The 26,946-nt window shown below is 40.9% G+C and overlaps 1 protein-coding gene across 1 annotated transcript; it reads right to left on the bottom strand.

Annotated features, from left to right (window-relative positions):
* Positions 1-1,004: 1,004 nt before the first annotated feature.
* LOC121434092 (enoyl-CoA delta isomerase 2-like) lies at positions 1,005-25,177 on the bottom strand. The gene is made up of 9 exons (XM_041632901.1): positions 25,061-25,177; positions 22,764-22,862; positions 21,375-21,563; positions 19,533-19,602; positions 17,293-17,392; positions 15,978-16,098; positions 3,853-3,942; positions 1,961-2,104; positions 1,005-1,328 (listed from the first exon to the last, which is right to left on the bottom strand). Exons 1-9 carry the CDS (start codon positions 25,166-25,168, stop codon positions 1,173-1,175), a joined length of 1,077 nt encoding a protein of 358 aa, XP_041488835.1. The 5' UTR covers positions 25,169-25,177; the 3' UTR covers positions 1,005-1,172.
* Between the last annotated feature and the right edge of the window lie 1,769 nt (positions 25,178-26,946).

The following is a 26,946-nucleotide window of genomic DNA, read 5'->3' as shown; positions in this document are numbered from 1 at the left end:
GTGTCCTCACCGTGAATGATCTAACCAAGAACAATTTCTCCCCGGTATACCCAGCAGCTTGGGTTTTTATTAATTCCAGATATAGGCAAGTTGACAAACAAAAAGAGCCATCACAGCTACTATATTATTAAGTACGTGTGTGTGTGTGTACATGTGTGTATATGTGTGTGTGTGTTTAGTAGGCGTTACACTTCAAAAGTGAAAATTTCTAACTGTCTTTAGTTAATCAGCTGAAATTTCTTTTTTCTTTTTTTTTTTTTTTTTGGTTTTTGGTTTTTCGAGACAGGGTTTCTCTGTGGTTTTGGAGCCTGTCGTGGAACTAGCTCTTGGAGACCAGGCTGGTCTCGAACTCACAGAGATCCACCTGCCTCTGCCTCCCTAGTGCTGGGATTAAAGGCGTGCGCCACCACCGCCCGGCTAATCAGCTGAAATTTCACATGTAATCACATGCGATTTTCTTGGCCATCTGGGACAGCTAGAAGATCTGCTTTCTGTGTGACAATTCCAACTTCTGGGTAATCATTGGACTGACACACCTTCTCCTTCTCATTGTGACTGGCCAACCGTCCATATGCCAAATGTGTGTGGACCGTGTCATGGACACTGTGACTATAACCCTGCATGGCCTCTGTTCTTGGAGACTTTCATGTGGAGGACTGTTTTAGCAAGTGCCTCAGACAACAGTTCCATTCTTGACATCCCTTGAGTGGCGGTGACAGTCCCACCGTGACTTCCTGTGAGTGGTGGTGAAGGTCCCACTATGACTTCCTGTGTGTGGTGTTGACCGTCCCACTGTGACTTCCTGTGAGTGGTGGTGATGGTCCAATCAGTTTATAATTGATGTAGACCTTTGTGTCATTTCTTTGGGGCTTAATGGCTGCAAAATCAGGTGGGACAGAAACCTCGGTCAACAGGTCCCCAAGTACACTGTCTTAAAGTTTATACACTCATGTCAAGAAATGTAAGACTTTCTCTTACCAAAAACTTACATAAACTCTTAAGACTTGATGTATGAAAGTTTTTATTTATCAGCGCTTTTAGGCCTTCTTACCATAATTGCTGTGTTGTTAGTCAAGAAAAAGGCACAGTGAAGGGTGTTCTTCGTATGCCAGAAACCTGAAAACACAGAAGGCACATACTTCCTTTGAGAAGTCTAACTGCTGTGATGGGCTTCACAGCTTTGACTTTCTGGATAAGAAGCTCTTGATAGCGTTGATGTATTCCTCTGACAGCATCATTGCTTTGATGGTACTGCACTCTTCAGCATTAACTGCATGGAGCTTTTCTTTCTCATTTTTTCTGATTAACTGTTTGGAAATTCTCAGAGACTGATGAAACAAAACCAGCAATAAGTTATTCCAACAGGAATAGGATCAATAAATTCTTGCTATCTAATTAACTGATCCTTTTAGATTTTGCTAAGGCATATATATATATATATATATATATATATATATATATATATATATATATTAGGGTTTATCTTTAAGGTACACAGAGATGACTCTAAACAGCCCTAGATGGATACAAATCTTCTGGTTCCAGGATCACACACTCAACAGCAAGGATGTAAGAACAATCAGTTATGAGCTACTACCCATATGTACTACCCATACAAACTGATATTCTATAAAGTGGGGTCTCCTAAATATATTCAACCTCCTCACCTCCCACCTGAATCCCAAAGTAAAAAAGCTGGGTGTCTACTGGCATCCTCATGGAGTTATCACCATAAAGGATTATCATTTGACCTTGTAGCATGGAAATGAAATGTCTATCTGGTAAGTTCTCTTAAAAAAAAAATCACTATTCCCAACATCATAGTAACTTCTAACAAAATTCAGAGGTGCTTCATGCTAACTGAAGACATGACTTGTCTTCTTAGGATGTGCCCTACTAAGGCACATTTCCCCTTAGGAAATGATTTCCACATCCCCACAAGTAAAAACCAAATACTAACATTTTGTGGGAGCTTCGCATACGCTTTCAGCCTGGTCCAGATTTCTTTCTCAAAAGTGCTGTCAGGAAAAACTTCAGTGACGAGGCCTTGAGCACAGGCCTCTCTTGCTGTGAGCTTCTTCCCAAAGAGAAGCATCTCAGCTGCCTGCAATGCAAATCAAGATGCAACCTCAGCTTTATAAAAACAGGCTTCAGCTGACTTCAGAACAACCAGCTACTGGGAGATGCAGATGTACTCATGGCTCTTAAGGTTGCCAGTCTTTCACAGGAACAGGCAAGCCGAAGACCACACTGGACAAAGGTTTTCAAACAGCTGAGACCATAACTGTTTATGACTCTCTAAAAGTTAGAACGGCAGGTGCTTCTATGAGGATCTGCATTGGAGAGGCAAGAATGGGAAGCCCAGTACTTAAACCCATAGTTGGTGTAGGAGGTCCTTCTGTGTATGTGTAGCTTTTATTGGTTATTGGCTAACGAAAGTGTCTTGGGCCTGCACAGAGAATAGAGGTGGGGGGGGAGGGGAGAACTAAACTGAATGCTGTGAGAAAGAAGGGCATATCAGAAGGAGAAGCCTTGGAGTAGCCACCAGAGACAGACATGCTGAAACTTTGCTGGTAGGCCACAACCTTGTGCTGATGCACAGATTAATGAAGATGGGTTACTAACTATGTAAGAGTAAGACAATAAGAAGCTAGAGCTAATGGGCCAAGTATTGATTTAGATAATATAGTTTCTGTGTGGTTATTTTGGGAGTCTGAGATGCGGAGCAAACAAACATCCCTCCCTGCAACACCTAGTAGCTATTAAGCTCTGTAAATGATAACAAAAAAGAGCAGGGTAGAACAACAGAATCCATAGGGTCCACCTTTGAGGTTTCCAAAATCCATTCCCTTCCTGGTTGTTGACTCTGAATGTCATCTTTCCCTGCACAGATATTCAGATTACTTTCATGTGAATGAAGGGACATGGGGATAGCTTACATTGCACATCTATAATATCCAAAGCCAATTAGCAATTGTTTTTTCTATAGTTGCATTTTCTCTTCAAAAAACCTAAACAAATTCAAATGTCTAACTTTTAAGAGCTGCTTCTGCTCAACTATTCAAACTTTACCAGATTAATAACTCAGTCTCTATGACGACAGCCCGGTAAAGTTAAAGTTTGTATGCATGTGTACTATCTATGTATGCATGTGGGGAAATCCACAGCAAAAAGTCTAATAGTCACCAAATAGGTTCTTTTACCATACTGAGATGGCGACCAACGTCTGCTAAGCCCTTCCCTCTGTCCATCCTCTCCAGTCCTATCTTCCTTCATGTCCTTGAAGTTACTCCACAGAGGACAAGTAGATTTGCACAAACACAGAGCTAGCTAGACCTGAGCAGTCAGTGGGCTACCTTGGGCGTCTCAACACACAGCACAATAACTGGTAAAAGGCAGCTCTGACTGGGAGTCACAGTGACTATGACTATGGAGCTGCTAAAAGCTGGCGACTTCTAGAATTCACATGGCTCCAAAGAGAAGATGTCACCATGTTATCTCAGAGGATGTTGCTCATCCACACAGTTTAGTGGCTCTGAGCTGATCACATCTGTAAAGACTTCCTAGTCCCAGGCCTACAAGGACTGTCACACAGCTGTGGAGGACAAGGTCTTCTGCTGCCACCAGTGCTCCAGCTCTAGGTCACCAGCTGTCAGACACGGTCCCTGCATCATGAACTGCAGAGGAAATATCCTGACCCTTCCCTTACATCAGTTCTCCCCTTGGTCTGGGTTTTCCATATTGCAGAGCAAATAGTCATCCTGCAAATATTGCCCAAGGGAAAGAAGGCAGAGTACAGGATTGCCTTGGCAACAAAGACAACACACTGCATTTTAAGTTTTTCTAAGTTACCTTTGCTGAGCCCATTATCTTTGGAAATGTGTAAGAGGAGCATGCTTCTGAGCACTGACCAAGGGAGGTAAACGGAGTATGAAATGTTGCCTAGTTGGGATTGAGGAAGAACAGAAAAGCATTAAGGTATAAAGAGGTTCGTCTATAATTCATCTCTGACAAAGTTATGTAATTACTATTTAATCTTAAATTCACAGTCTGGCCTAGAACTTAACCATCTTATGCCTCAGCCTTTGAGGGCAGGGATTACAGGAATGTACAACTGTGTCTAGCTCAGTATTCCTAATTGGTGAGGATATTTAAATTAAACTTACGTGTTATACTATGAATACACAAATCATTTTTAGCGTGTTTTCAATGGGGTTTTACAAATATGTAAATTATGTTGCCACTAAGTATTTGAGCTGAGAAAATATTTAGTACACCAAAAGCCCCCTATGGTCCCTGTGGGCAAGCCCTTCCTTCTGACATTCCCATGCATCACTATCTGCTCTCTGTCCCTGCAGTTCCCACACCCTGTTTTTTTTTTTTGTTTGTTTGTTTGTTTGTTTGAGAAGGTTACATGCATGGAATCCTATATATAATAGATCTTTGTTTCTTGCTCCTGTCCCTCAGCATAAGGTTTGGTAGTTACTCATGCACTGCACATTGGTGGCCTCTTTCTCATCATTGCTGCTCTTAACCCTGTGTGTGTGGCATCACTTAACGACCTATATGCCAGTTAACACTTTTACTAATGTTTCCAGCACTTTGTTCATTATCAGTAGGGTCAGTCACAACCATGAAACTTGTTATAATATATAAAATTCCCCCTTTTCAAAAATACCTCAGCTATGTTGAAAAACAAATCCTTTTCACATTTGTTATAGTAAAAAAAGAAGTAGATGTGAGTAGAGTCTCCATGCATCAACACCCCATACTGAGACAGGAGAGCCCCACTTTGTCCATGCCCTTATTCAGCTTCCCCAGGAGAAGTCCTTGTAGCCCACACACATCACTATGAACATAGTGCTGCCGCATATGTTTTCAGTTCACACATTAGCAGTAGCCTCAGAGTCCAGCTCTTCCAGACCACCTCCAGTGTGCGAGGAAAAAATGCATAGGGAAGCAAAGCTGAGCATATACTTTCTATTTGAGGGTAAACACTCATACACATGATCTGAAGGTCAAGTTCTTTACTGTTTTGTTTGATGGAGGAAGGTCATTGGATAAATAAAAAGAAACTGCTTGGCCCTCATTGGTTAGAAGATGGGTGGGAGGAGTAAACAGAACAGAACGCTGGGAGGAAGAGGAAGTGAGCTCAGACTCCACAGCTCTCCTCTCAGGAGCAGACGCCTCAGAGAGACGCCATGCTCCCAGCTCCCAGGCAGACGCAAGTGATGAAGCTCTGACCCAGGATGGACATAGGCTAGAATCTTCCCGGTAAGCACACCTAGGGGCGCTACACAGATGATTAGAAATGGGCTAAATTAATATGTGAGAATTAGCCTAGAAGAGGCTAGATAGAAATGGGCCAAGCAGTGATTAAATGAATACAGTTTGTGTGTTGTTATTTCGGGCATAAGGTAGCCAGGCAGCCGGGGTGCTGGGGACGCAGCCCCGCCGCTCCTATTACTACACTAATTCTTCTGCTATGGCTTCTTCTCTTCTTTTTTGTTTTAATTCTCTGTGCCAATTCTTTTTTGCTTCTCAGATTGCCTAGCTTAAATCCCCCCTTTTTAAACAGGAGGCTTAAGGTAAAAAGAACAAAGTTACAGGAATTACATCTCATTGGTCATAGCACATTACTTAGATAAGTGATAAGGAGACAAGTCATTTACCATATACCATGGCCCTCAAGGTTTCAAGGTTCCAGGTCTATTATGTGTATTATGTGTATTAACAGAGTACCTAAGCACTACGAACATGCAAACATCTTTTTGAACAAATTTAAAACTCACATGGAAAGAGTGCATTTGCTGGTAGAGAAGCTACTAGCATATTAAGTTGCTAGTATTTAAGACCAGAATCCATCACAGACAACAGCTTAGTGATAGGCATTTTAATAGGGTTGAATGTGAGCCTCTTGTTCACTACAGTATTTGTTTCTGAAGTCAATAAAAACCCAGGAAATCTCTTCAGTGGTTAGCCAAGAAACTTTGGCCCTTCCTAAGGAGAAAGCAGCAGAAGAACCTGGGGGCTACTGGTCTATGATTCTGTGATAATCACTAAGGTAACTGTCATCACATCTGTGTTTACAACATCAAAACTTAGAAACATCCTAAGGTTTCAGAAGCCAGGCACTGGTGAGATTTGTTAAGCTACAGAAACCAAATGCTTGCACTGGTTTATATCTGAGTGATAAAAGGAGTGATTTTTCCCTAATTAACAAATTTTGGGATGCATATTTAAGATAGGTATACACACACACAGAGTAAAACTGCTGCTTTAGTGAAACCAATAAACTCATATATTCACATCCAGGTATACCAATTATCTATTCATTAGCCAAAGTTCTTGTATAAATTCCACTAGGACTGACTACAGTTCTCACACAGCAATTTAGAGGCTCAGCATCATGTATCTGTGACTATGTATCCTTTGAACTATATGTCCCTAATCCTCCCACCCCCATCCATCATCCTACAGATTAGTAGATGTGAGAGTCCCCTCTGTGTGCTGTGATTATAATTAATGAATAAAGAAACTGCCTTGGCCTGTTGATAGGGCTGAACTTAGGTAGGTGGGGAAAAATAAACAGAATGCTGGGAGGAAGATGGCAAAGTCAGAGAGATTATGGGGCCACTGCCAGAGTTGGCCATGCTGAAACTTTGCCTGTAAGCCACAACCTCGTGGTGATGCACAGATTAATGGAAATGGGTTAAATTAAAATATAAGAGTTAGTCAATAAGAAACTAAGCTAATGGGCCAAGCACTGTTTTAAATAATATAGTTTCTGTGTGATTGCTTCAAATATAAGCTAGCCTGGCCGCCGGGAAGAACAAGTGGCTCACTCCCCTGTAACAATTAGTTTTCCTTAAATGGTCCTGGTGATCCAAAACAGAGCCTTTCCCTTCTTAGTTTACTGATCAACACGTACATTTCCTGTGTGTGTGTTTTGGTTTTTCAAGACAAGGTTTTGCTGTAGTTTTAACAGCCTATCCTGGATCTTTATTTTTTCCTTTTTTTTTTTTTTTGTAGTTTCTATACTTTTGGAAATTTTAAGTTTGGCCATAACAGAAAAACACTATGGTTAAAAAAAAAATAAAGCAAAAACACAAGTTGGGCATGGCAGCATCTACCTTTAATCCCAGCAACTGGGAGGAGAGGCAAGAGTATTTCTGTGAGTTCAAGGCCAGCCTGGTCTACCTACACTGTGAGTTCTAGGAAAGCTCCTGTGACACAATGAGACTCCCTTGTAGGGATAAGTCCCGCCCCTTGGGGGGCATGTTCGCCTCGGGCTAATGTCTGCCTATAAATTTGGCGAGTGTGCTCCCAGCCGTCCCTTCTGCTTTCCTGGTCTCCGTGGGAACGGTGGTTCTGTAAGTCTATTTCTACATTAAAGCTATAGATATATATATTTTTACAATCTGTCTGCCTTTGTTTATGCCGCTACATTTTGGTATCCAACGTGGGCTATATTGCCCCCGACTCAAGCGGGTAGCCCCCTAGCTAACACAGCACCCTCCTGGGGGCTGTTTTTTAGTTCGTGACTCAGGCCCCAGTGCCAAGTCTGAGACACACTCGGCCACACAGGCCCATTCTGCCCCGCCTGCTTGCCAGAGCAATTAACCCCTCCCTGCCTGCCTTGGCTAAGTTTGGATCGGAACCCCACTGCCTGAATTAGCAGAAACTCAAGTACCTGCGGTTTTGCAACAAAAGCCGCCACAGTGGCAGATTTGGTCTGATACAAAGTGACTTGCCTGGGTGGTGGTGGCACACGCCTTTAATCCCAGCACTTGGGAGGCAGAGGCAGGCAGATCTCTGTGAGTTCGAGGCCAGCCTGGTCTACAAGAGCTATTTCTAGGACAGGCTCCAAAAACACAGAGACCACCACTGGCAGGAAAGGATCATTGCAGTTAAAAAATTTTTCTTTTATAAATAAAATATCTGAACACATTAGTATTCAAGAATTTAACAGTTTTTTTTAATTGTACCTTGTGGGAGATTTTACAAGAGGTGTCTATCACCCCACATCTATGGATCCTTCTGGGATTCGTAGTTTTCATTGGCACTAAATGGTTTGATAATAGAAATATGATAAAGTCTTTTCGAGACGAATCCAGGATTCTTAAGGCAGAGATTGAACGCTTAAAAACAACTGAGAATCAGTTTGAAGTTCTCCAGGCAGATGTTAAGGAGAAATTCATTACTATGGAAGAGGAAACAGCTGATCTGGATCGTAAGCTTCAGTGCCTTTCTGTAGGAACTGAAACATTAGTGGCTGATATTAAGGAGAAATTCATTACTATGGAAGAGGGAACAGCTGATTTGGACCATAAGATTCAGTCCCTTTCTGTAGGAAATGAAACATTAACTGAGAGAATCAAAACTGCTGAATGTGACAATCGGATTTTGTCTAAAGCTTATGACAGATTGGCAGAAAGATTGTCAATACAAGAAGGCACGGTTTATGCCATAAAAATTATGTCCAAAGATGAGATGTTATCTCTAACGGACAAACTTCATACTTTAGAATCCTCAATGAAGGCTTTGGAACATAATCTGGACAGGAGATTCAGACATTGCAGAAGGCAATGGTGAATAGAATTGAAAAGATTGAGGAATTTCTAAATTCTGATGAAGAAGAGCAAAGGGTAGAAAGGCAAATTTTAACTACATCTATGGGTAAATCTCTCCGGGACAGTTTCCACAAAGCTCTACCTACAGCTCTACCTGCCTTTCCAGTAATAACAACAGAGAAGGTGATTGGTTCCAGAAACCCTAGGGTCATCAAGGAGGATACATGGGAGCCTGTCTGTATGAATGATCTCAAGGAAATAAAACAGGCTGTCATGACTTTTGGGATGCAAGCCTCTTTTGTTAAAGAGATGCTAAGAACTTGGGCCATGACAAACAGAGCTACCCCCTCGGACTGGCTCCAGCTGAGCTCTGTGGTACTTGAGAGTGGACCGCAATTGAAATAGAAATGCTTATTCAGGCAAGAGGCTAGACTTTTAGAACAGCAGGAAAAAGTGAAGGGAATTGACATTTCCCTAGATCAAATTCTAGGTGAAGGGCTCTTTTTCGACCCTCAGGAACAAGCTAATTTGGATGAAAACACACTCTCCATGTGTACTACAGCAGCCTTAAGGGCTTGGGACAGGGTACAAGACCCAGGACAGAGAATGGAATCATTTGTCAGAGTTAAACAGGGTCAGAGAGAACCCTTTAGTGACTTTTTACAAAGATTAACTAAGGCTGTACAAATAGGGATATCTGGCCCAGAAGCAAGACGTATTATGATTGAGTCTTTGGCTTATGAAAATGCAAATGTGGAATGCAAAAGGATTTGGGGCCCTTTAAAGCTCAGATCAGCGCCCTTGGAAGAATGGGTCTTGCATACACTCAATGTTGATACATTTGATTATGGCCCTGAAGCATGGGTAGAAGAAGCAATTTCCAATGGTAAAAGGAGACACCAGAATACCAAATGTTTTAATTGTGGCAAAATGGGTCATATGAAAAGGAATTGTAGACAACGGATTTTCAGAAATAATAATAATAATGCATCTTTCAGAAATAATAATAATAATAATGCATCTTCTAGAAATAACAGGAATAGGAGGACTCAGCCTTCAGGTTCATGTAGAAGATGTGGAAAAGGCAGACATTGGACGAATGAATGCAGGTCTACAAGAGATAGACAAGGCAACCTGATACAGACGGGAAACGTGAGAGGGGGGCCTCACAGGCCCCCATGGCAAACATGGTTCAGTCATATCCAGTTTCTGCAGAGAACGTGCCTCATCAGGACAATTAGAAAGGCCCATGCCTACTGTTACAAGCAATAATGATCAGAAAGATAAGTTACGTGTGTTTTGGCAAACTTCTATAAATGATCAAAGACCTAAACTGAGAGTGTGTGTAAATGGCATTTTTATTACTGGTCTGCTGGACACAGGTGCTGATGTATCATTACCCCAGAATCTTGGCATCCATATTGGCCTCTTCAGAATGTAAATGTTCAGCTCCTGGGAATTGGAACCCTATCTCGAGTAAGGCAGAGCACGAGATGGGTTGAATGTATAGGGCCAGAGGGACAAATAGGAAAATTAAAGCCATATGTAGCCAATATCGCAATGAATTTATGGGGTCATGACGTATTACAACAATGGAATATCGAAATTAACATTCCTGCTACTTTTAGAGCCTATATTTCTGAGAATAATATTAAAAGATATTACAAATGGAGAAAACTGGCCATTCGGGCTGTACAAGAACAAGCAATTGATGTCCCTTCAGAGATACCAACAGCCTTGCCTCTAAAATGGTTGACTGAGAAACCAATATGGACAAAGCAATGGCCTTTAGCTGAGGAAAAGTTAAAGGCTTTAGAACAGCTGGTACAAGAACAATTAGATGCTGGACATATAGAAGAATCTACCAGCCCTTGGAATTCTCCTGTATTTGTGGTTAAGAAAAAATCAGGTAAATGGAGAATGGTGACAGATCTCAGGGCCATCAACAAGGTTATTCAACGTATGGGCCCTCTGCAATCTGGAATTCCTTTGCACTCTTTATTACCAAAAGGATGGCCTCTCATAGTTATTGATTTAAACGATTGTTTTTTCACTATACCTTTGCAAAAAGAAGACAGAGAAAAATTTGCCTTCACAGTGCCTACTTATAACAATTCTCAACCTTTGAGGAGGTACCACTGGACCGTCCTCCCCCAGGGTATGTTAAATAGCCCCTCCCTGTGCCAATATTTTGTGAACCAACCATTGCAAATAATACGCAAGAAATTTCCCAAATCTATAGTATACCATTACATGGATGACATTTTGTTATCCGATTCAAACATGGATACCTTGAACAGACTGTTTGAAGAAATAAAGATACTTTTACCTAAATGGGGATTGCAAATCGCTCCTGAAAAGATTCAGAAGGGAGATTCTGTTAATTATTCAGGTTATAAAATAGGTTTGCAAAAAATTAAGACACAAAAAGCACAAATTAGGAGAGATTGCCTACGGACTCTTAATGACTTTCAAAGACTGTTAGGAGACATTTCCAGTCTACGACCAGCTATTGGAATAACACCTGATCTAATAATTCATTTGAACAAAACCTTGGATGGTGATAAAGATTTAAACAGTCCCAGAGAATTAACAGCTGAAGCAGAAAAGGAACTGACAATGATTGAGGAAAAATTACAACAGGCACATATGGACAGGGTGAATCCAGAGCTTGATTGTATTCTCGTCATACTACCATCAAAAATTTCTCCTACAGGAATTTTAATACAGAGAGATGATATTATTTTGGAATGGATCTTTTTACCACATAAACCAAGTAAGAAACTGAAAACTTATGTGGAAAAAGTCTCTGAGTTAATTATAAAAGGCAAGCTGAGACTTCGTCAACTAGCAGGCATAGACCCAGCAGAAATTATAGTGCCTTTCACTGCTGATGAACTAAAGAAATTATGGGAAGATAATGAACCATGGCAAAGAGCTTGTGCTAATTTTTTGGGAGACATTAATAACAACTATCCAAAAAGCAAGAGGCTTAACTTCATAAAGAGAACTTCTTGGATTCTTCCTCGAATCGTCCATGATGCTCCAATAACTGGAGCCCGTACATTCTATACTGATGCCAATAAATCAGGGAAGGCAGGTTACAAATCAGAAGACTTGGGTAAGGTGGAACAAAGTCCTTATAATTCTGTACAGAATGCGGAATTATATGCCATTCTTATGGTGCTAAGGGATTTTAAAGAACCTATTAATATAGTCACTGATTCACAATACGCAGAGTTATTTTACATATTGAAACTGCTGAATTTATACCTGATGATACAGAACTAACCTCATTGTTTCTCCAGGTTCAAGATTTGATCAGGAACAGGCTTTGCCCTATGTACATAACACACATCCGATCCCATACGGGTCTGCCAGGTCCTCTAGCACAAGGTAATGCAGAAATTGATCAATTATTGATTGGTAGTGTGCTACAAGCCTCTGAATTTCATAAAAAACATCATGTTAATAGCAAAGGTTTGAAGAAAGAGTTTTCAATTACATGGCAACAAGCTAAGGAGATTGTAAAGAAATGCCCTACTTGCTCTTTCTATAACCAAACGCCACTGCCTGCAGGGGCTAATCCAAAGGGCACTCAAAGGAATGAAATCTGGCAGATGGATGTGTTCCACTTTGCAGAATTTGGCAAATTAAAATATGTTCATCACACCATTGACACTTATTCAGGCTTTCAGTGGGCAACTGCTTTAAGTTCAGAAAAAGCTGATTCAGTAATCACTCATTTATTAGTAGTCATGGCTATCATGGGTATACCTACACAAATAAAGACGGATAATGGTCCTGCCTATGTCTCTAGGAAAATGAAACGGTTTTTTGATTATTACAATATCAAACATGTTACAGGTATACCATACAATCCTACAGGTCAAGCAGTCATAGAAAGATCAAATCAAACTATAAAGGATATGTTGAACAAACAGAAAGGGGTGGAAAACAACCCCAGAAATAGGTTACATAATGCTTTGTTAACCTTGAATTTTCACAACGCTAATGAGAAGGGAACAACTGCTGCAGAAAGACATTGGATAATGGAAAAGTCTACTGAACTAAATCAACCAGTTTATTTCAAGGATGTGCTGACCTCACAATGGAAGCCAGGAGATGTGCTACGTTGGGGAAGGGGTTTTGATCTTATCTTCACAGGTGAGGAAAAATTGTGGATACCATCAAAATTAATAAAGGTTCGGTTTGAAGAAGAGAAGCCACTTGGAAAAGATAACTAACAATTCTTTCATAAGTATGGCGAACATACTGATGGTAAGAAATACAGATAGGTTGGAGGCAGGGTTCTTTTCTTATCTCCACAGGAAAATACTCATCTTCAAAGAAATTGAGGGACCCTCAATATTTAATTACTGATGGATGGACACATTTTGTAAGTATTAATTTATATATATATGTCTTATTAAACATTTCTTTATAAATATATAGAGCTGGTTTTGAAGTTGGACTCTGGCTCAGTCCCTCTCCAATTCCAAGCCTGTTAGTAAGAGAAAAACCCAGAGTTTCTGGAGTTTCTGTCTAATGTCAAGTGCCATGATAGGTGACAGAAAGAAATATGAGTTTAGAAAACATCTTTACTTTTATTCATATCTATCATACTTTTCATTGAATATATCTATCATGCCTTTCATTGAATATATATATATGTATGTCTATATATGTCTATATGATTAATGTTTAAGTTTTTCACAATGAACAAATGAGTTTTTCCTGAAGTGACATTTGAAGTTTCCAGGAAGAAGATGGGGCCCCACAACAACAACTCTACCTGGTTTATATGACGTCATGATACTGATAGCTCTACTACAAGACCTGTTTTGGATATCAGTTGCACAAGACGATCCCAACTTGGTTAGCTGAAATGGTGCACCTCTTGTACAACATTCTGGCCAGACCTCCACAAAATACTCAGAGACTATTTGCAATTTTAAAAGACATTGATCTTGAAATTTAACCATCATTTTACTTTCACAGGATACCCCAGAAAGAACGTCGCCCCCATGACAGCTGGAAGTAATTCTAGAGGACGACGTCCCCTCTCCCAGTAAAGTTTACCCCTGGGTTTAGGGACATCATTTAGGGTTTGGGAGGTTGGGGGAGGAATTTTATAAGCTCAGGGATCATTTTGAAAAAAAAAAAAGAGGGAATGATGGGATAGATTTATAATTGTGAGTTACTGCTTTTAGACAAATATATTGGTATCGATTCTTGTATATTGATACAAAGTTAAATTATATTGACTATTGTATGCATGCATGTTTCTATCTCTTTTTAAAACATTTTTTATGTTTTAACTATATTGTACTGATAAATATATATTGTATATATTTACCATATTGCAGTGTACATTTCTACCTCTGATTAAGATACTTATATAATGTTTGTGTATTGATATATATTTACCATATTGCAATGTATATTTGTACAGTGTTTATATTTGGAGGTCATTATCCACATTTGTTACACAGTTGTTTATTGTCTTAGTCTTTAAGTTAGATAGATATTGAGAATTATATAGATAAATAGTCATCTAAGTTTGTCATTTATAATTAGACTAATCAGGTTCTCTAGATATATAGAGATTATACTCAGTATAAATAGATAATCTTCGACCTCTTCAAAGAGCTGTAGAAAATGGCCTTTAATCTAACTCAGAGTTTCGTGATAGTGAGACACAATTGCTCCTGGCAACACCGTTCTATTCCCGAGAGAATGTTGAACACCAAAGACACTCCACCTGGAGCCTTTCTATTTGGCAGAACTGGCCTTTGGGTAAAGAAATGCCCATACCTCAACCGCTGACAGAGATACAGAGCGTACATCAATGGATAAAACAGGACTGTCATATCCTGCCAAGACAGGGTAAGATAGTTTTGAAAAGTTCCTTGCCTTTAATAATGGTATGTCAGTTATGTCAGGCCTTAGCCAAAATTGGTTGACTCAAGATTTGGGTGATTGCCCAGGTAGTCAGTTGTCTCTGTCAATTGTTGCACATTTTGGATATATCTCGTTTGTTGAGTAGTGTTTATTCCCTTCTCAGATCTTTGACAGAGTTGAAGATCATATAATTGTAGTTACTCTTTACATTATTTGGACTCCTTGAGATAGAACGTTTAGCAAAAATTTTGTTCTCAATATTGTTTGTTATATTTATTATTTGTTGTTATTGTATATAGTTGTATTTGGTTTTGTTCTGTCTTATTTAGACAAAATGGGGAGATGTAGGGATAAGTCCCGCCCCTTGGGGGGCGTGTTCGCCTCGGGCTTATGTCTGCCTATAAATTTGGCGAGCATGCTCCCAGCCGTTGCTTCTGCTTTCCTGGTCTTAGCGGGAACGGTGGTTCTGTAAGTCTATTTCTATATTAAAGCTATAGATATATATATTTTTTTACAATGTGTCTGCACTTGTTTATGCCGCTACACTCCCTCTTTCTCTCTCTGTTGCTGTCTCTCTCTGTCTTTCTCGCTCTCCCACACGTACAGAAACACATGCACAAACACACACGAATGCAAACACATGCTAATTACAGTGGTGAACACAAGGCTGAACTATGTTAAAGTCTCAGAATTTCTTAGGCTTCAGTTTCTTTTTCTAAAAAGGAAGGAGAACATTGAATGACCAAAGTCCCTTCTTAATCTAGAATCATAAATACTAGGATTCCTGAAATAGGAAAAGAGGTTCAAGCAATCCTGCAAGCTGTCCGTCATCTCCTGACCATTTTTGAGTAATACGAAAACTGAAAATTGAACAGCTATGTAGTCTGATTAAAATACAGAACCATTAGAGTTGGGGCAATGTTTGCAATGGCAGTGTTTTGAAAAAAAATAATTAACAATGATGTAAGAATACAAATTGTCAAGTACTGAGTCTTTAAGAACTATCTAAATGACTATATTATACTGCTGTCTTGTTTTGGTTTCTGTTGCTGTAATAAAACATTGACCAAAAGCAACTTGGGCAGGAAAGGGTTTATTTGGATTATAGGTTACAGTTCATCGTTGAGGAATGTCAAGGCAAGAACTTAAGAATCAGAGGCAGAAGCCATGGAGAAACAGTGCTTATTGGCTGTCTCCTCACAGCTTGCTCAGTCTGCTTTTTACCACAAACCAAGATTACCTGCACAGTGGTGGTACTGCCCACAGTGGGCAGGGCCCTCCCACATAAATTGTTAACCAAGTAAATGTACCAAAAACATGACCAATGTGTTAGAAAAAATTTCCCAGGTTAGATTCTCTGTTTACAAGTAACTATTTTGTTTCAATTTGACAAAAAACTAGCCAGCACAACCATAAACCCCTTGTAATATATTGAGGGATAGTCACAATAAAGAATGGAGGTACTTACGGATTGACCTGTGCTTGCACAAGTAGACTTACCCTGTCTGATGCATAGACAGCATCAAACAGTCCCAGAAGGGCTACAGGGATTCCTATAGCTGGGCCGTTTACTACCGCAACCAGAGGCTTGGGAAAGTCTATAAAAGTGCTTACAAATTCCCTAAAGAAATGGAAAGAGAAAATCATTAAACATCCCAAAGTGGCACCACTAACTATAGAAAGGAATGTATAAATCTGATATGATATCAATCTATAGGGACATCTCTGCTGATTGGCCCAGGATTCCTTTAAACCTAATGGAATATCAGGTCATGACTCCTAGAGGCTAAGGCCAGTTCCCATTTTGGGCACTGAATTCAGGACTGTGGGCCAGCTGTGACCTGAGACATCATGGTGAGTGACTACATGCATAACTGCATATCACAGCGCAGGGGGACTGAGAGACTTGGCAGAACTGGGATAGGAAGGGGAAGCCCCAATCCTCCTTCAACAGCTTTCAAGACTCCTTCCAATGCACAACCAGCATCTGCAGACACTGTCTATTCACCCTGCTGCGTGGGAACTCAGACTCCCTCTGCTTCTTCCTCACTTTACACTTTCCACTTAACCTCATGAGACTACAGGATGAAGAGAGGGATCTATTTGGAATCGTGATTAAGTGCATCAACATGGACAAGTGGTCATTTTACTGATGTGGGGGGCGGTGAGGAGATGACTCATTGGTTAAAGCATTTGCCAACTAAGTGTGAAGATTGGAGTAGAATTTGAATTCTCGGAACCTCCATAAATTCTGGGTGGACTTGGAGACATACATGCTAGTTGTAAGTAAACTTGACACAAGCCTGAGGCATTTGGGGAAAGATCCTCTCAGTTAAGAAAGTGCTTACATGGTTTTGGGCTATAGGCAAGTCTGTGGTGCATTTTCTTAATTAGTGATAGATGTGGGGGGGGGGGCAGACCATTACGGGTGATTCCACCTTTGGGTCAGCAGTCATGGAAGCTATAAGAAAGCAGGCTGAGCAAGCCAGGAGGGTGCAAGCCAATGAGCAGTACTCCTCCATGGTCTTTGGATTGGTTCCTGTCTTCAGGTTCCTGCACTTGTTTCCTTTGATGACGAATCATCAGGTGCAAATAAAAAAGGAATTTCCTCTCCAAGTGTTTTTGGTCCTAGTATTTTCTCAGAGCAACAGAAACCAGAACTATGACCAAAAGCAATGCAGAAAATGTCTGACATCAACCCCAGACTCCACATGAACATGTATGCACTATACCCACACATATGCTCACAACAAAGACACATGAAGCTGGGGAGCAAAGAAGTAACCCTCTAGGAATGAACAAATGTGACTCTTACCTCAGAGACTCAGGACCCTTCCTAGCTACCTCCTCCATTCCACCAGGGACTCTTGTGAAGTTAGTTATGTCATTCCCACTGCAGTAATAGTCACCATCTCCTGCGAACAGTCAATCAACAGAGCCATGATTCCTTCATGTTCCAACTCATTCTAGACTATGTGCATCTGCTGTGTGCAAGGCTCAGCCAGTCACTAGCAGAACACGAGTGAACTTCATTTACACTAGGGTCTAGCAAGACACTGGTATTAAAGAACCTAAGTAAATGCAGATGGTGTGACTAGAACATGACAGATGGCTACATGCTATGACTATGGAGCAGGCTCAGTCTATTGTCGTGTTTAGTGTGGAGCTCACACAGGAAGGGGCAGCTGGACTGAGAGTTGAACAACAGGCAAGCCTAGCAGAGATGGAACAGTACACATGAGATTCTGTGTCTGTGGTCTCCAGGGTCTACACAACAGCCTGAAAGAAGAGCCCCCAACACTGAATCAGAGAAAGAAGAGGTGCAGGGCAGGCTGCTGTAGTCAAGATGAGTGGACAGACTGTGTGGGACTGTCTAGATTACAGTAAGAACCATTATCTCTATATTAAGAGTCACTGAAGTTGTGTGATTATTTAAGTACTGTTTGTCTACAATGAAATGCTTTCTTCTTAATTACTTTTGTTTTGAGACTGGATCTGAAGAAACCCAGGTTGGCTTCAAACTCCCCATAGCTGTGGATAACCCTAAGGGGCTGATTTTCTGCCCCTACCTCTTCATTGCCAGTACTAAAGTCCTGTGTTAAAATAACATGCTGGGGATCAAACCCAGGGATTTCTACTTGATTGGTAAGCATTCTACTCAGGCTACTTCCTTAGCACCCTTAAATAGTTTTGATAACTGTAATATCAGGGTTTTCCCAGACCAAAAGAAGACACGATGATTCTTATTGGTGTGCATAGGATACATTCCAAGATGGTCCACAAATCCCTGAAACAGGGGGATGATCATCAGGCTTTACAATATGTATTTTGTATTTCCTTTCCAGTTGATCCTCCATACCCTCAGGTTTTACATCTATGGATTCAACCAGCAGAAAATATTTGAGGAACAACAACAACAACCATGTATACTGAATATTCGTAGACTTTTTCCCTTTTGACCATTCTTTCCTAAAGTATGTAATGTGTACTGACATAGTATCTTTCTTGTTAGGCATTAGGACATCCAGAGTGGATACAAGATACTTGCAACGTGTGGCTCTTCTATTCAGATACCACATGATTCAACCAGCAGAAAATATTTGAGGACCAAAAAAATCATGTATACTTAATATTCGTGGACTTTTTCCCTTTGATATTTCTTTCCTAAACAATGTCATGAGTACTGACATAATATCTTTCTTGTTAGACATTATGACATCCAGAGTAGATTCAAGATACTTGGGATGTGTGGCCCTTCTATGGAGATACCTCATGATTCTATGCAGGGAACATGAGTGTGAACAATACTATTTTGATGATAGTAGTGGAACTAATTCCCAGAAGCTGTTGAGGGTGACTGTAAGTGACAAAGTTCAACATATAATTAGGCAAGATATTTACAGTAGCAAACTTTAATAATAACTATATATTATATAATGAGTTATTTAAAACATACTGTGAGTTTTCTAGAAATTCCTACTTATTTCTAGACCAAGGGTGACAACAGATAACTCAAATTTTGGGAGGAAAACCCCTGAAAGGAGCATTCAGTTAAGAGGGGCTACTGTACTGATGCCTAAGAATGCACCAGATGCTCTCTCTACCCTGCCATCCCAGCTGCTGGGGGCAGTCATATCCAGACTCCATCAGTCAACAGAGTAGAGCTTCTATCTAGTACTAGAGGACATATGTAAATTAAACTGAGCAATATGCACTCTTATGTTTCATTATTTCACTAAGCAATTCTGTATATCTGCATGTATAAAAAAATGTCTTTTCATTGTCGAGCAGAATTCTACAAACAGTTAGAAGTCAACCTGTTTGTGGACGGATGAGTTGTTTTCTGTTGTGACTCTTGTGAGTCAGACAGCATGAGCTTTACTATGATAGGTTGGGACTAACGAAAGAGTGGTTATAACATGTGCATGATAACATGGTCCATTTATACATCAATGCACTGGAGCGCTGGGAAAGACCTTCAGTTAGCATCAGTTCTCTCCCTACAAAGAGACTCCCTAAAATAGAAAGTGAATAAGTTCATGAAAATGGTCTTACCTGTGAAAACGGTTATGGCTGAGTTGTCTGTGCTGGCGTTTTTAAGTGCAAGCATAATGTCCTGATACATCTATTGGAACAGAAAGACAGGGAAGGGAACAGCAAAAATGAGATCCATTGTCTGGTGGACTGAGCCACTGTATCTGTCTATAAGCCTTTTTTCAACCCAGTTCAAACGTAATTTTTTTAAAAAGACTTGCTTAATTCAGTTATTTGTGTGAGTGTTTTGCCTTGTGTATGTTTGTACAGTGCCTCGGACCTGGTGCTTTTGGAGTTCTGAAGGGGGTGTCAGATCTGCTGTGACTGAAGGGACAGATGATTGTAAAGCACCGTGTGTGTGGCTGGGAAACTTAGGAGACATGAGTGCTCTTAAACACTGAACCATCTCTCAAGTCCCAATAATTGTATTTTGATGATGAAAAAAGAGGTTGCCTGAGAGGATTTCTGCTCCTCTGACAAGGGCTGGGTGCACATGATGTACAGGTGCTGTGGCAGATGCACCAAATAACCACTTTGTCCAAAGGTGAGTAAGAGAGACATTGTTCCTGAGCTTTGCAGCTGGGCAGTTACTGTGCTCCACAGGGATGGGGTGAGGGAAGCCCATGGGGTAGCACAAAGCTTGCTAGAACTTCTGAGGTTGCTACAGCAGGTGAGAGGAATGGTAGCTAAGAAAACTGTCCCTAAAACAGCTTCTCAGCTGTCACTTCAAGGGAGGGGAAGTGTACTGTGCAGTCTGGGTAGCCAAAACTAATGCAAAGGCTGGATTTCTGGGCCTCTCCGTGCTGGGATACAAAGGCACTGGCCATGAACATCTCTGAAAATCTTGCCATAGTTTTAATGTGTTTTCAAAATTGGTATAGATTTTATTAAAACTGTACTAAAAAAAATTGTATTGATCTTATTAATGATTCAATGTGGGAAAGAGTTATGAGGAGGGTGGGTGTTTCTAATGACACCAGAAAAATAGAAGCATGAACTTAATATGTGAATAATGATGAGACTGTTTTTCTTAAGGCAGGGGACAGAAAATAATTCCTGAGAATTACAGCAGCCAAGGTTACTAGGTAGAGCTGGAGCCAGGAACGTGGTGGATCAATTTAGATTCTCCTGTTTACCAGCTATAAGAACTTAGCAAGTTACATCTCACCCTGCTCAACTAGTCTATTAAGTAAGTGTGTCAGGGTCCTCTGTTCAGAAAAGTCCTGAGTCTTGTTTCAAAGTGTAGCTGTACTCCCCAGTTAACACAGAGGTAACTCAGAACAAGCAAATACCGAGTTCTCAGAATAAAGTGCCTTAAAAATTTGAAGGTTCAGTAGCTGCTTTATAAGATCCTTAAAGCTTCAAATGAGCCTGCTGTCCCATACTGTAGATGGCAGCCTTCACCTCCAAGCACCTGATAAACCCCTGTAATCAGGGGAGGGGATCCAGTGATTGACTTATTATCAGTGTAGTTCTGGGGAAATTCAAATATAACCTGTTAAGCAGCTCATTCAACAGGGCTATTACTACTGCTGTGCTGAGGATAGAGTCTCTCTCTGCAGACCCCTTCAGGTGCACACAAGCATGGTCCACGTGTATGGAAAAGACTCAGATTTTACAATTCCCTAAGGGGTCTCTGTGCATCTCTATCCATGCTCTTTCATTTAGACTGATTTAACTGATTTGTGCTTTCATTCATAGCAAAGCTTCACTGCCTTCGGGATATGTAGAACCTACCAGAAATTCCCCAGTTCTAAACAACGTCTGACTCTGATGAGTTAAGTCAGATGCTCTAATCTACAAAAATAGGAATAGTGCTGAAATTCTACAGTTGCATGAAAGAATGAAATAGAGGAGCATCACCTCTGAAGTTATGGCATTCTTTTTGGAGGGCCGATTGAATATGATCTTCGTGATGCCATCTTCAGAGGTTACCACAATGTCCTTAGACTCCTGGACTTTCTCATTAGCTCTACTTTTTCCCTTGCTAGAGGCTTCAGATGAAGGACTCAAACTGGACACCAGATCCACATAGTTCTGCCTGGCAGTTTCCTGAAGAGTAGATGAAAAAGACCTTTAGCATTTAAAATAAGCAACATGAGAAACATACAATGCTAATAAACACCACTATGCAATAAAGAGCAGAGTCTTTGATTCAACAGAGGTGCATTGCAACTTCCAAGGTTGTGGGAGAGGAGACCCATGTGTGTAATTCCAGCCACTGGGAGGCTGAGGCAGGCAGATTTTTGAGTTCAAGTCCAATCTAGACTACAGTAGTTGAAGAGTCCAAGAATAAGAATATAGAAACGTAGATACCAGTAATAAGAATATATAAATAAAAAATTACAAGTTGTAAGCCTAGGAGAGTGAGAGCAGGCTGTTAGCAGCTTTCTCAACAGCTTAAAGATTAACTATTAATAGTAGGTTACTTCATTTTATAATCCATAGTTCGATCTGAGAGGCTGAAATGGCCCTGGCTCTGCAAACCGAGCATCACTCTGCAAACTGAGCATCAGCTTTTAGTTAAATCCCTGGCCACTCATGACCAGCAATTGATGTGAGCTGAGTTAACTTTTAAATTATGGGATGTAAGTGACTTTTGACTTTTTGATTGTGTATTTTCCAATACGCTTCCCTGCCATGAGAAACTGACAGTATCAGGGAGGTGCAGAGCCTTGGTTAACACTATCAAGGACTAAATACAATGATGAGGTTAACTAAAATCTCTGTAAATGAAATTGCAAAGAAGGGCCATATGTGTCTATATATTTCACCTCCAGATTGTAAAAATTTCTTTCTTAGTGCCTAATACAATACTGTTGTGTCTCAGGTAAGGAGAGTCAGGGAGAGAGAGAAAAGTAGGAGAGGGCTATTCATGGGTGGGGCAGATAGAACACTTTAGGCATTCTTCAGTTTTTGTTATAAAAATGGGGGGGGGGGGTTCAAAAAATTGTCTTTTGCCACAGCCTTTCAAGCCCAAACTCTGGCTGTGGTCTCAGCTAGCTGATAAACTTTTTGTGCCCCATACAGATTTATTTTTTTAAGTTTTAATTTTTTTCCTAGAATAAAGTTTGCTTCTATTAGTAGATTTGGGTGGTCTGTCCCCACCTTTGTGTGAATTGCTGCCATCCCCCTGGTAGACCAAAGATAGTGAGGGGGCAAAATAAAGGAATTTTAAAGACTCACTCAATGATTTGCTGGGGATGGGTAAACATTTATTGAATTCTGGTTAATAACAGGACACAAACTTACCTTTGGGAGGCTTCCAAGGACATTCCATGCTTGCCACTTGGCTTTATTGACTTGGTCAAACACTCTTGGCTTAGGCATATTACAGGGTCCATCTGTGGCCTACAAAGAACACATGGTGATTAATGTGGAATAGAAATCTTTTGAGAAAGTGGTCCTAGAAGCTAAGAATTCATCAGTTTGGTATCCCTCATCAGATGTTAAAAGTGAAAACACCAAGCCAATTTTTAAGTCACAACATTTGAAAATCCACACTGTCTTCTAAAGTCCTCTCTATGGGGACAGAACCAGGAATTTACCGGTAAACTCCAGCTAACTGCTCAAAGGGCTGTAGCTGGTGCAGGTAGGGATGGGGTCTTCAGATCCTGGTCCTCAGGAAGCTTAGCTAAATGACACTCCAGGAAATACAAAGAAAACTGATTTTTGTGAGGGCAGGTAGGATGGGTATCTTGAAATGAATTAACACCCAACTCAGCTACTTTTCAAAAGAGATTTTCAAACGATTTCAAATGTATAAATTTTGCCCTAGAGTCATTTAGTGGAGGACAGAGGAGTCTTGGAGATGACAGGCAGTTGAGGCTTTGCTCATCCAAAGTCACCCACTGTAGTCAGTCATCTGGGAGGTGACAGGGAACCGAGCCCACAAAGGGCTGCACAGAATTCCCTCTGCCAATGAGAAGCTAAGAACCTGCTGGAGATTACAGGTAGTGGCTTCTATTTGTTCCTGGTCCTTATACTTCTCTATCCCAACTGCTGACCAGTCAGTCCTAACTCCAGACAGACAGCAAAGCTTAGGGTTGTGCAATTTCTAAGACCACCTCAGCTCATATCCACTAAAAAGACTCATAGTACCCTTGCAAGCTGTGGTATTCATGGTTAAAGTTCCTCAAAGAGAAAAAATAGAGACTTAACTAACAGAAGGCAAAGACTCATAGAATAAAGTTCAGAACTAAAGTCAATGTGACACTTCTATTGTCTTCTCACCAAAGGTTATGAAGGGGGAAATCCCCAGATTGATGGATATATGAAAATATGGTGGACTATTGCCAATGAAGAAGTTCTCTGCAGTTTCCATGTCCACTGTTTGCCAGAACCTTAACCCATAGGTAAACTTACTTACCCTAAGAGCAGCCTGTACACTAAATCAATGGCTAGACTCTCCAGGCAAACAAAGATGCTTGTGTCAAGCATGACCGTGCATGGGCTTTGAGAATAACCACTAGCAGCTGAGGGCAAAGTCTTTTTGGGCAAGTAAAATTCTTGAATGTATACTTCCATTTCCTGAGTTAGGGTTTCAATTGCTGTGATAAAAATACTCTGACCAAAAACAACTAGGGGAGGGGAGTGTCTACTTCAGCTCCCAACACTGAGGTCTTACTCCATTGGTCACAGAAGTCTGGGCAGTAAATGAAGACAGGAACCTGGAGACAGGAACTGAAACAGAAGCCATGGTCAATGCTGTTTACTGGCTTGCTCAGTGTCCTCTCTTAGGCATTCCACATCAATCATCAATCAAGATAATGTCTGACAGCTGTGCCTACAAGTCAATCTTATGGAGGCTCTTTGTCAATTGAGAATCAGTCTTTCCAGATGACTCACGTTTATGTCAAGTTAACAAAGAAAAACAACCTGGACACCTCCACAGAGACACTCATGCTAATCACCTAGTAGATATCTTAAAAATAATAAATTGTAACACAGGAGTCCAGGCTGGCAGACAGAGGAGTGAAGTCTTTCCATTATAGCCTTTAGTTTCTCAGTGATTATGAAAATTATCAAACATTCACAAATACATGAGTTGTAATATCCTATTAACAGTTATTAAATTTTATCTTATATGCTTCACCTATTTTTTAATTTTAATTTGTTTCAAACATCCAAAACACCACATTATGTACCCTTAAATTACTATCAATTTCCCTGAAACACAAACATTTATTACCTAAACATGGCACCATTAACAATATCCAGGATACCACTAAATAATAGTAAATCTCAATCAATATTCAAATTTCCCAAATTGTCCCCCAAACTCCGTTTCACTGAGTTACTCTAATCAGGTAGGACTCCAAAGCAGGAGCCCAAACATGCAAATGTGAATGTGAATGTTATATCTCTGTGCTTTGAAAGTATATCAAGACCCACCCTAAAAAGTAAACCTAAACAAAGCCTGCATCACAAACCTCAAAGAGTGACAACCATGCAGCCCAACCATGCAAAGCTGCCTGTTAGAAGCATATCAACTTCAGGAATGATTTGCTCCAAATGTGTATAAATCACATCTGACCTCAGCCCATTACCTGCTTATACAGCGCATAGAGTTGCAGCTTCACTTGGTTTCCTGGGTCCTTCTTCAAGAGTTTCACTTGGTTCACTGCATTTTCAAAGTCCTGCTGACTGGCTCTCATCTTTGGTCTGCCCAAGTGCAACTGAGCCACTGGGAATCTAAAGACCTGCGGGAGACTACAAACAGTGGTTTTTATTTGTTCCTAGGTCTTCCTTTCTGCAGCAGAATTACTGACTGGTCCCAAGCCCTATTAATCAGGATGACATGCTTATCTACAAATTTTTTTTATTGAGAAAAGGAAAAAAAAAACTATCCGCCTTCTCCCAGCCTCTCATTTCCCTCCCCCTCTTCCCACCCTTCTTCCCCTCCTTCCACTCCTCTCCCCCTCCCTCTTCAGTCCAAAGAGCAGTCAGGGTTCCCTTCCCTGTGGAAAGTCCAAGGTCCGCCCCGCTCCGTCCATGTCTAGGAAGGTGAACAACCAAACTGGCTAGGCTCCCACAAAGCCAGAACAGGAAGTAGGGTCAAAACCCCGTGCCATTGTCTTTGGCTTCTCATCAGCCCTCATTGTTTGCCATGTTCAGAGAGTCCGGGTTTATCCCATGCTCTTTCAGTCACAGTCCAGCTGGCCTTGGTGAGCTCCCAATAAATCAGCCCCCTTTTCTCAGTGGGTGGGTGCGCCCCTCGTGGTCCCGACTTCCTTGCTCATGTTCTCCCTCCTTCTACTCCTCATTGGGACCTTGGGAGCTCAGTCCAGTGCTCCAGTGTGGGTCTCTGTCTCTATCTCCATCCATCACCAGATGAAGGTTCTATGGTGGTATGCAAGATATTCGTCAGTATTGCTATAGGTAGGGTCATTTCAGGTTGCCTATCCTCAGCTGCCCAAGGGACTAACTGGGGACATCACCATGGGCTCCTGGGAGCCCCTCTAGGGTCAGGTCTCTTGCCAACCCTAAAGTGGCTCCCTTAACTAAGAATTGTGGTTCCGTGCTCCCCTGTCCAACCTTCCTTTATCCCAATCATCCTGTTTCCCCAAGTTCTCCCCCCCCCTTGCCTTCTAACTTTTCTCTCCCCATCTCCCCTTACCCCCATCCCACCCCACCCCCAAGATCCCAATTTTCTCCCTGGAAATTTTGTCTACTTCCCATAGCCAAGAGGATAACTATATGTTTTTCCTTGGGTTCACCTTCTTATTTAGTTTCTTTAGGTTCACCAATTGTAGTCTTTGTGACCCTTATTTATGGCTAGAAACCAATTATGAGTGAGTGCATCCCATGTTCATCTTTTTGGGTCTGAGATACCTCACTCAGGATAGTGTTTTCTATTTCCATCCATTTGCATGCAAAATTCGAGAAGTCATTGTTTTTTACCGCAGCGTAGTACTCTAATGTTTAGATATTCCATACTTTCTTCATCCATTCTTCCATTGAAGGGCATCTAGGTTGTTTCCAGGTTCTGGCTATTACAAATAATACTGCTATGAACATAGTTGAACAAATGCTTTTGTCATTTGATAGGGCATCTCTTGGGTATATTCCCAAGAGTGGTATTGCTGGGTCCAGGGGTAGGTTGATCCCGAATTTCCCGAGAAACCGAAACACTGATTTCCACAGTGGTTGCACAAGATTGCATTCCCACCAGCAATGGATGAGGGTACCCCTTCCTCCACAGCCTCTCCAGCACAGGCTATCATTGGTGTTTTTGACTTTAGCCATTCTGACAGGTGTAAGATGATATCTCAAAGTTGTTTTGATTTGCATTTCCCTGATTGCTAAGGAAGTTGAGCATGACCTTAAGTGTCTTTTGGCCATTTGAACTTCTTCTGTTGAGAATTCTCTGTTCAGATCAGTGCCCCATTTTTTAATTGGGTTAATTAGCATTTTAAAGTCTAGTTTCTTGAGT

Source organism: Microtus oregoni, unplaced genomic scaffold (assembly GCF_018167655.1).
Source record: "Microtus oregoni isolate MIOR12 unplaced genomic scaffold, Mior012 000042F_ref0000377, whole genome shotgun sequence".
In the NCBI taxonomy this organism is placed as follows: domain Eukaryota; kingdom Metazoa; phylum Chordata; class Mammalia; order Rodentia; family Cricetidae; genus Microtus; species Microtus oregoni.
This window is presented reverse-complemented; position numbering and strand designations above follow the sequence as displayed.

Excerpts from the sequence above, each read along its gene's own strand:
- LOC121434092 (XM_041632901.1), bottom strand. The coding sequence starts at position 25,168 with ATGAGAGCCAGTCAGCAGGACTTTGAAAATGCAGTGAACCAAGTGAAA. Across the intron at positions 19,603-21,374 it reads AGAATGCCATAACTTCAGAG|ATGTATCAGGACATTATGCT; the intron begins GTGATGCTCCTC and ends CTGTTCCAATAG. Across the intron at positions 16,099-17,292 it reads AAGGGTCCTGAGTCTCTGAG|GGAATTTGTAAGCACTTTTA; the intron begins GTAAGAGTCACA and ends CCATTTCTTTAG.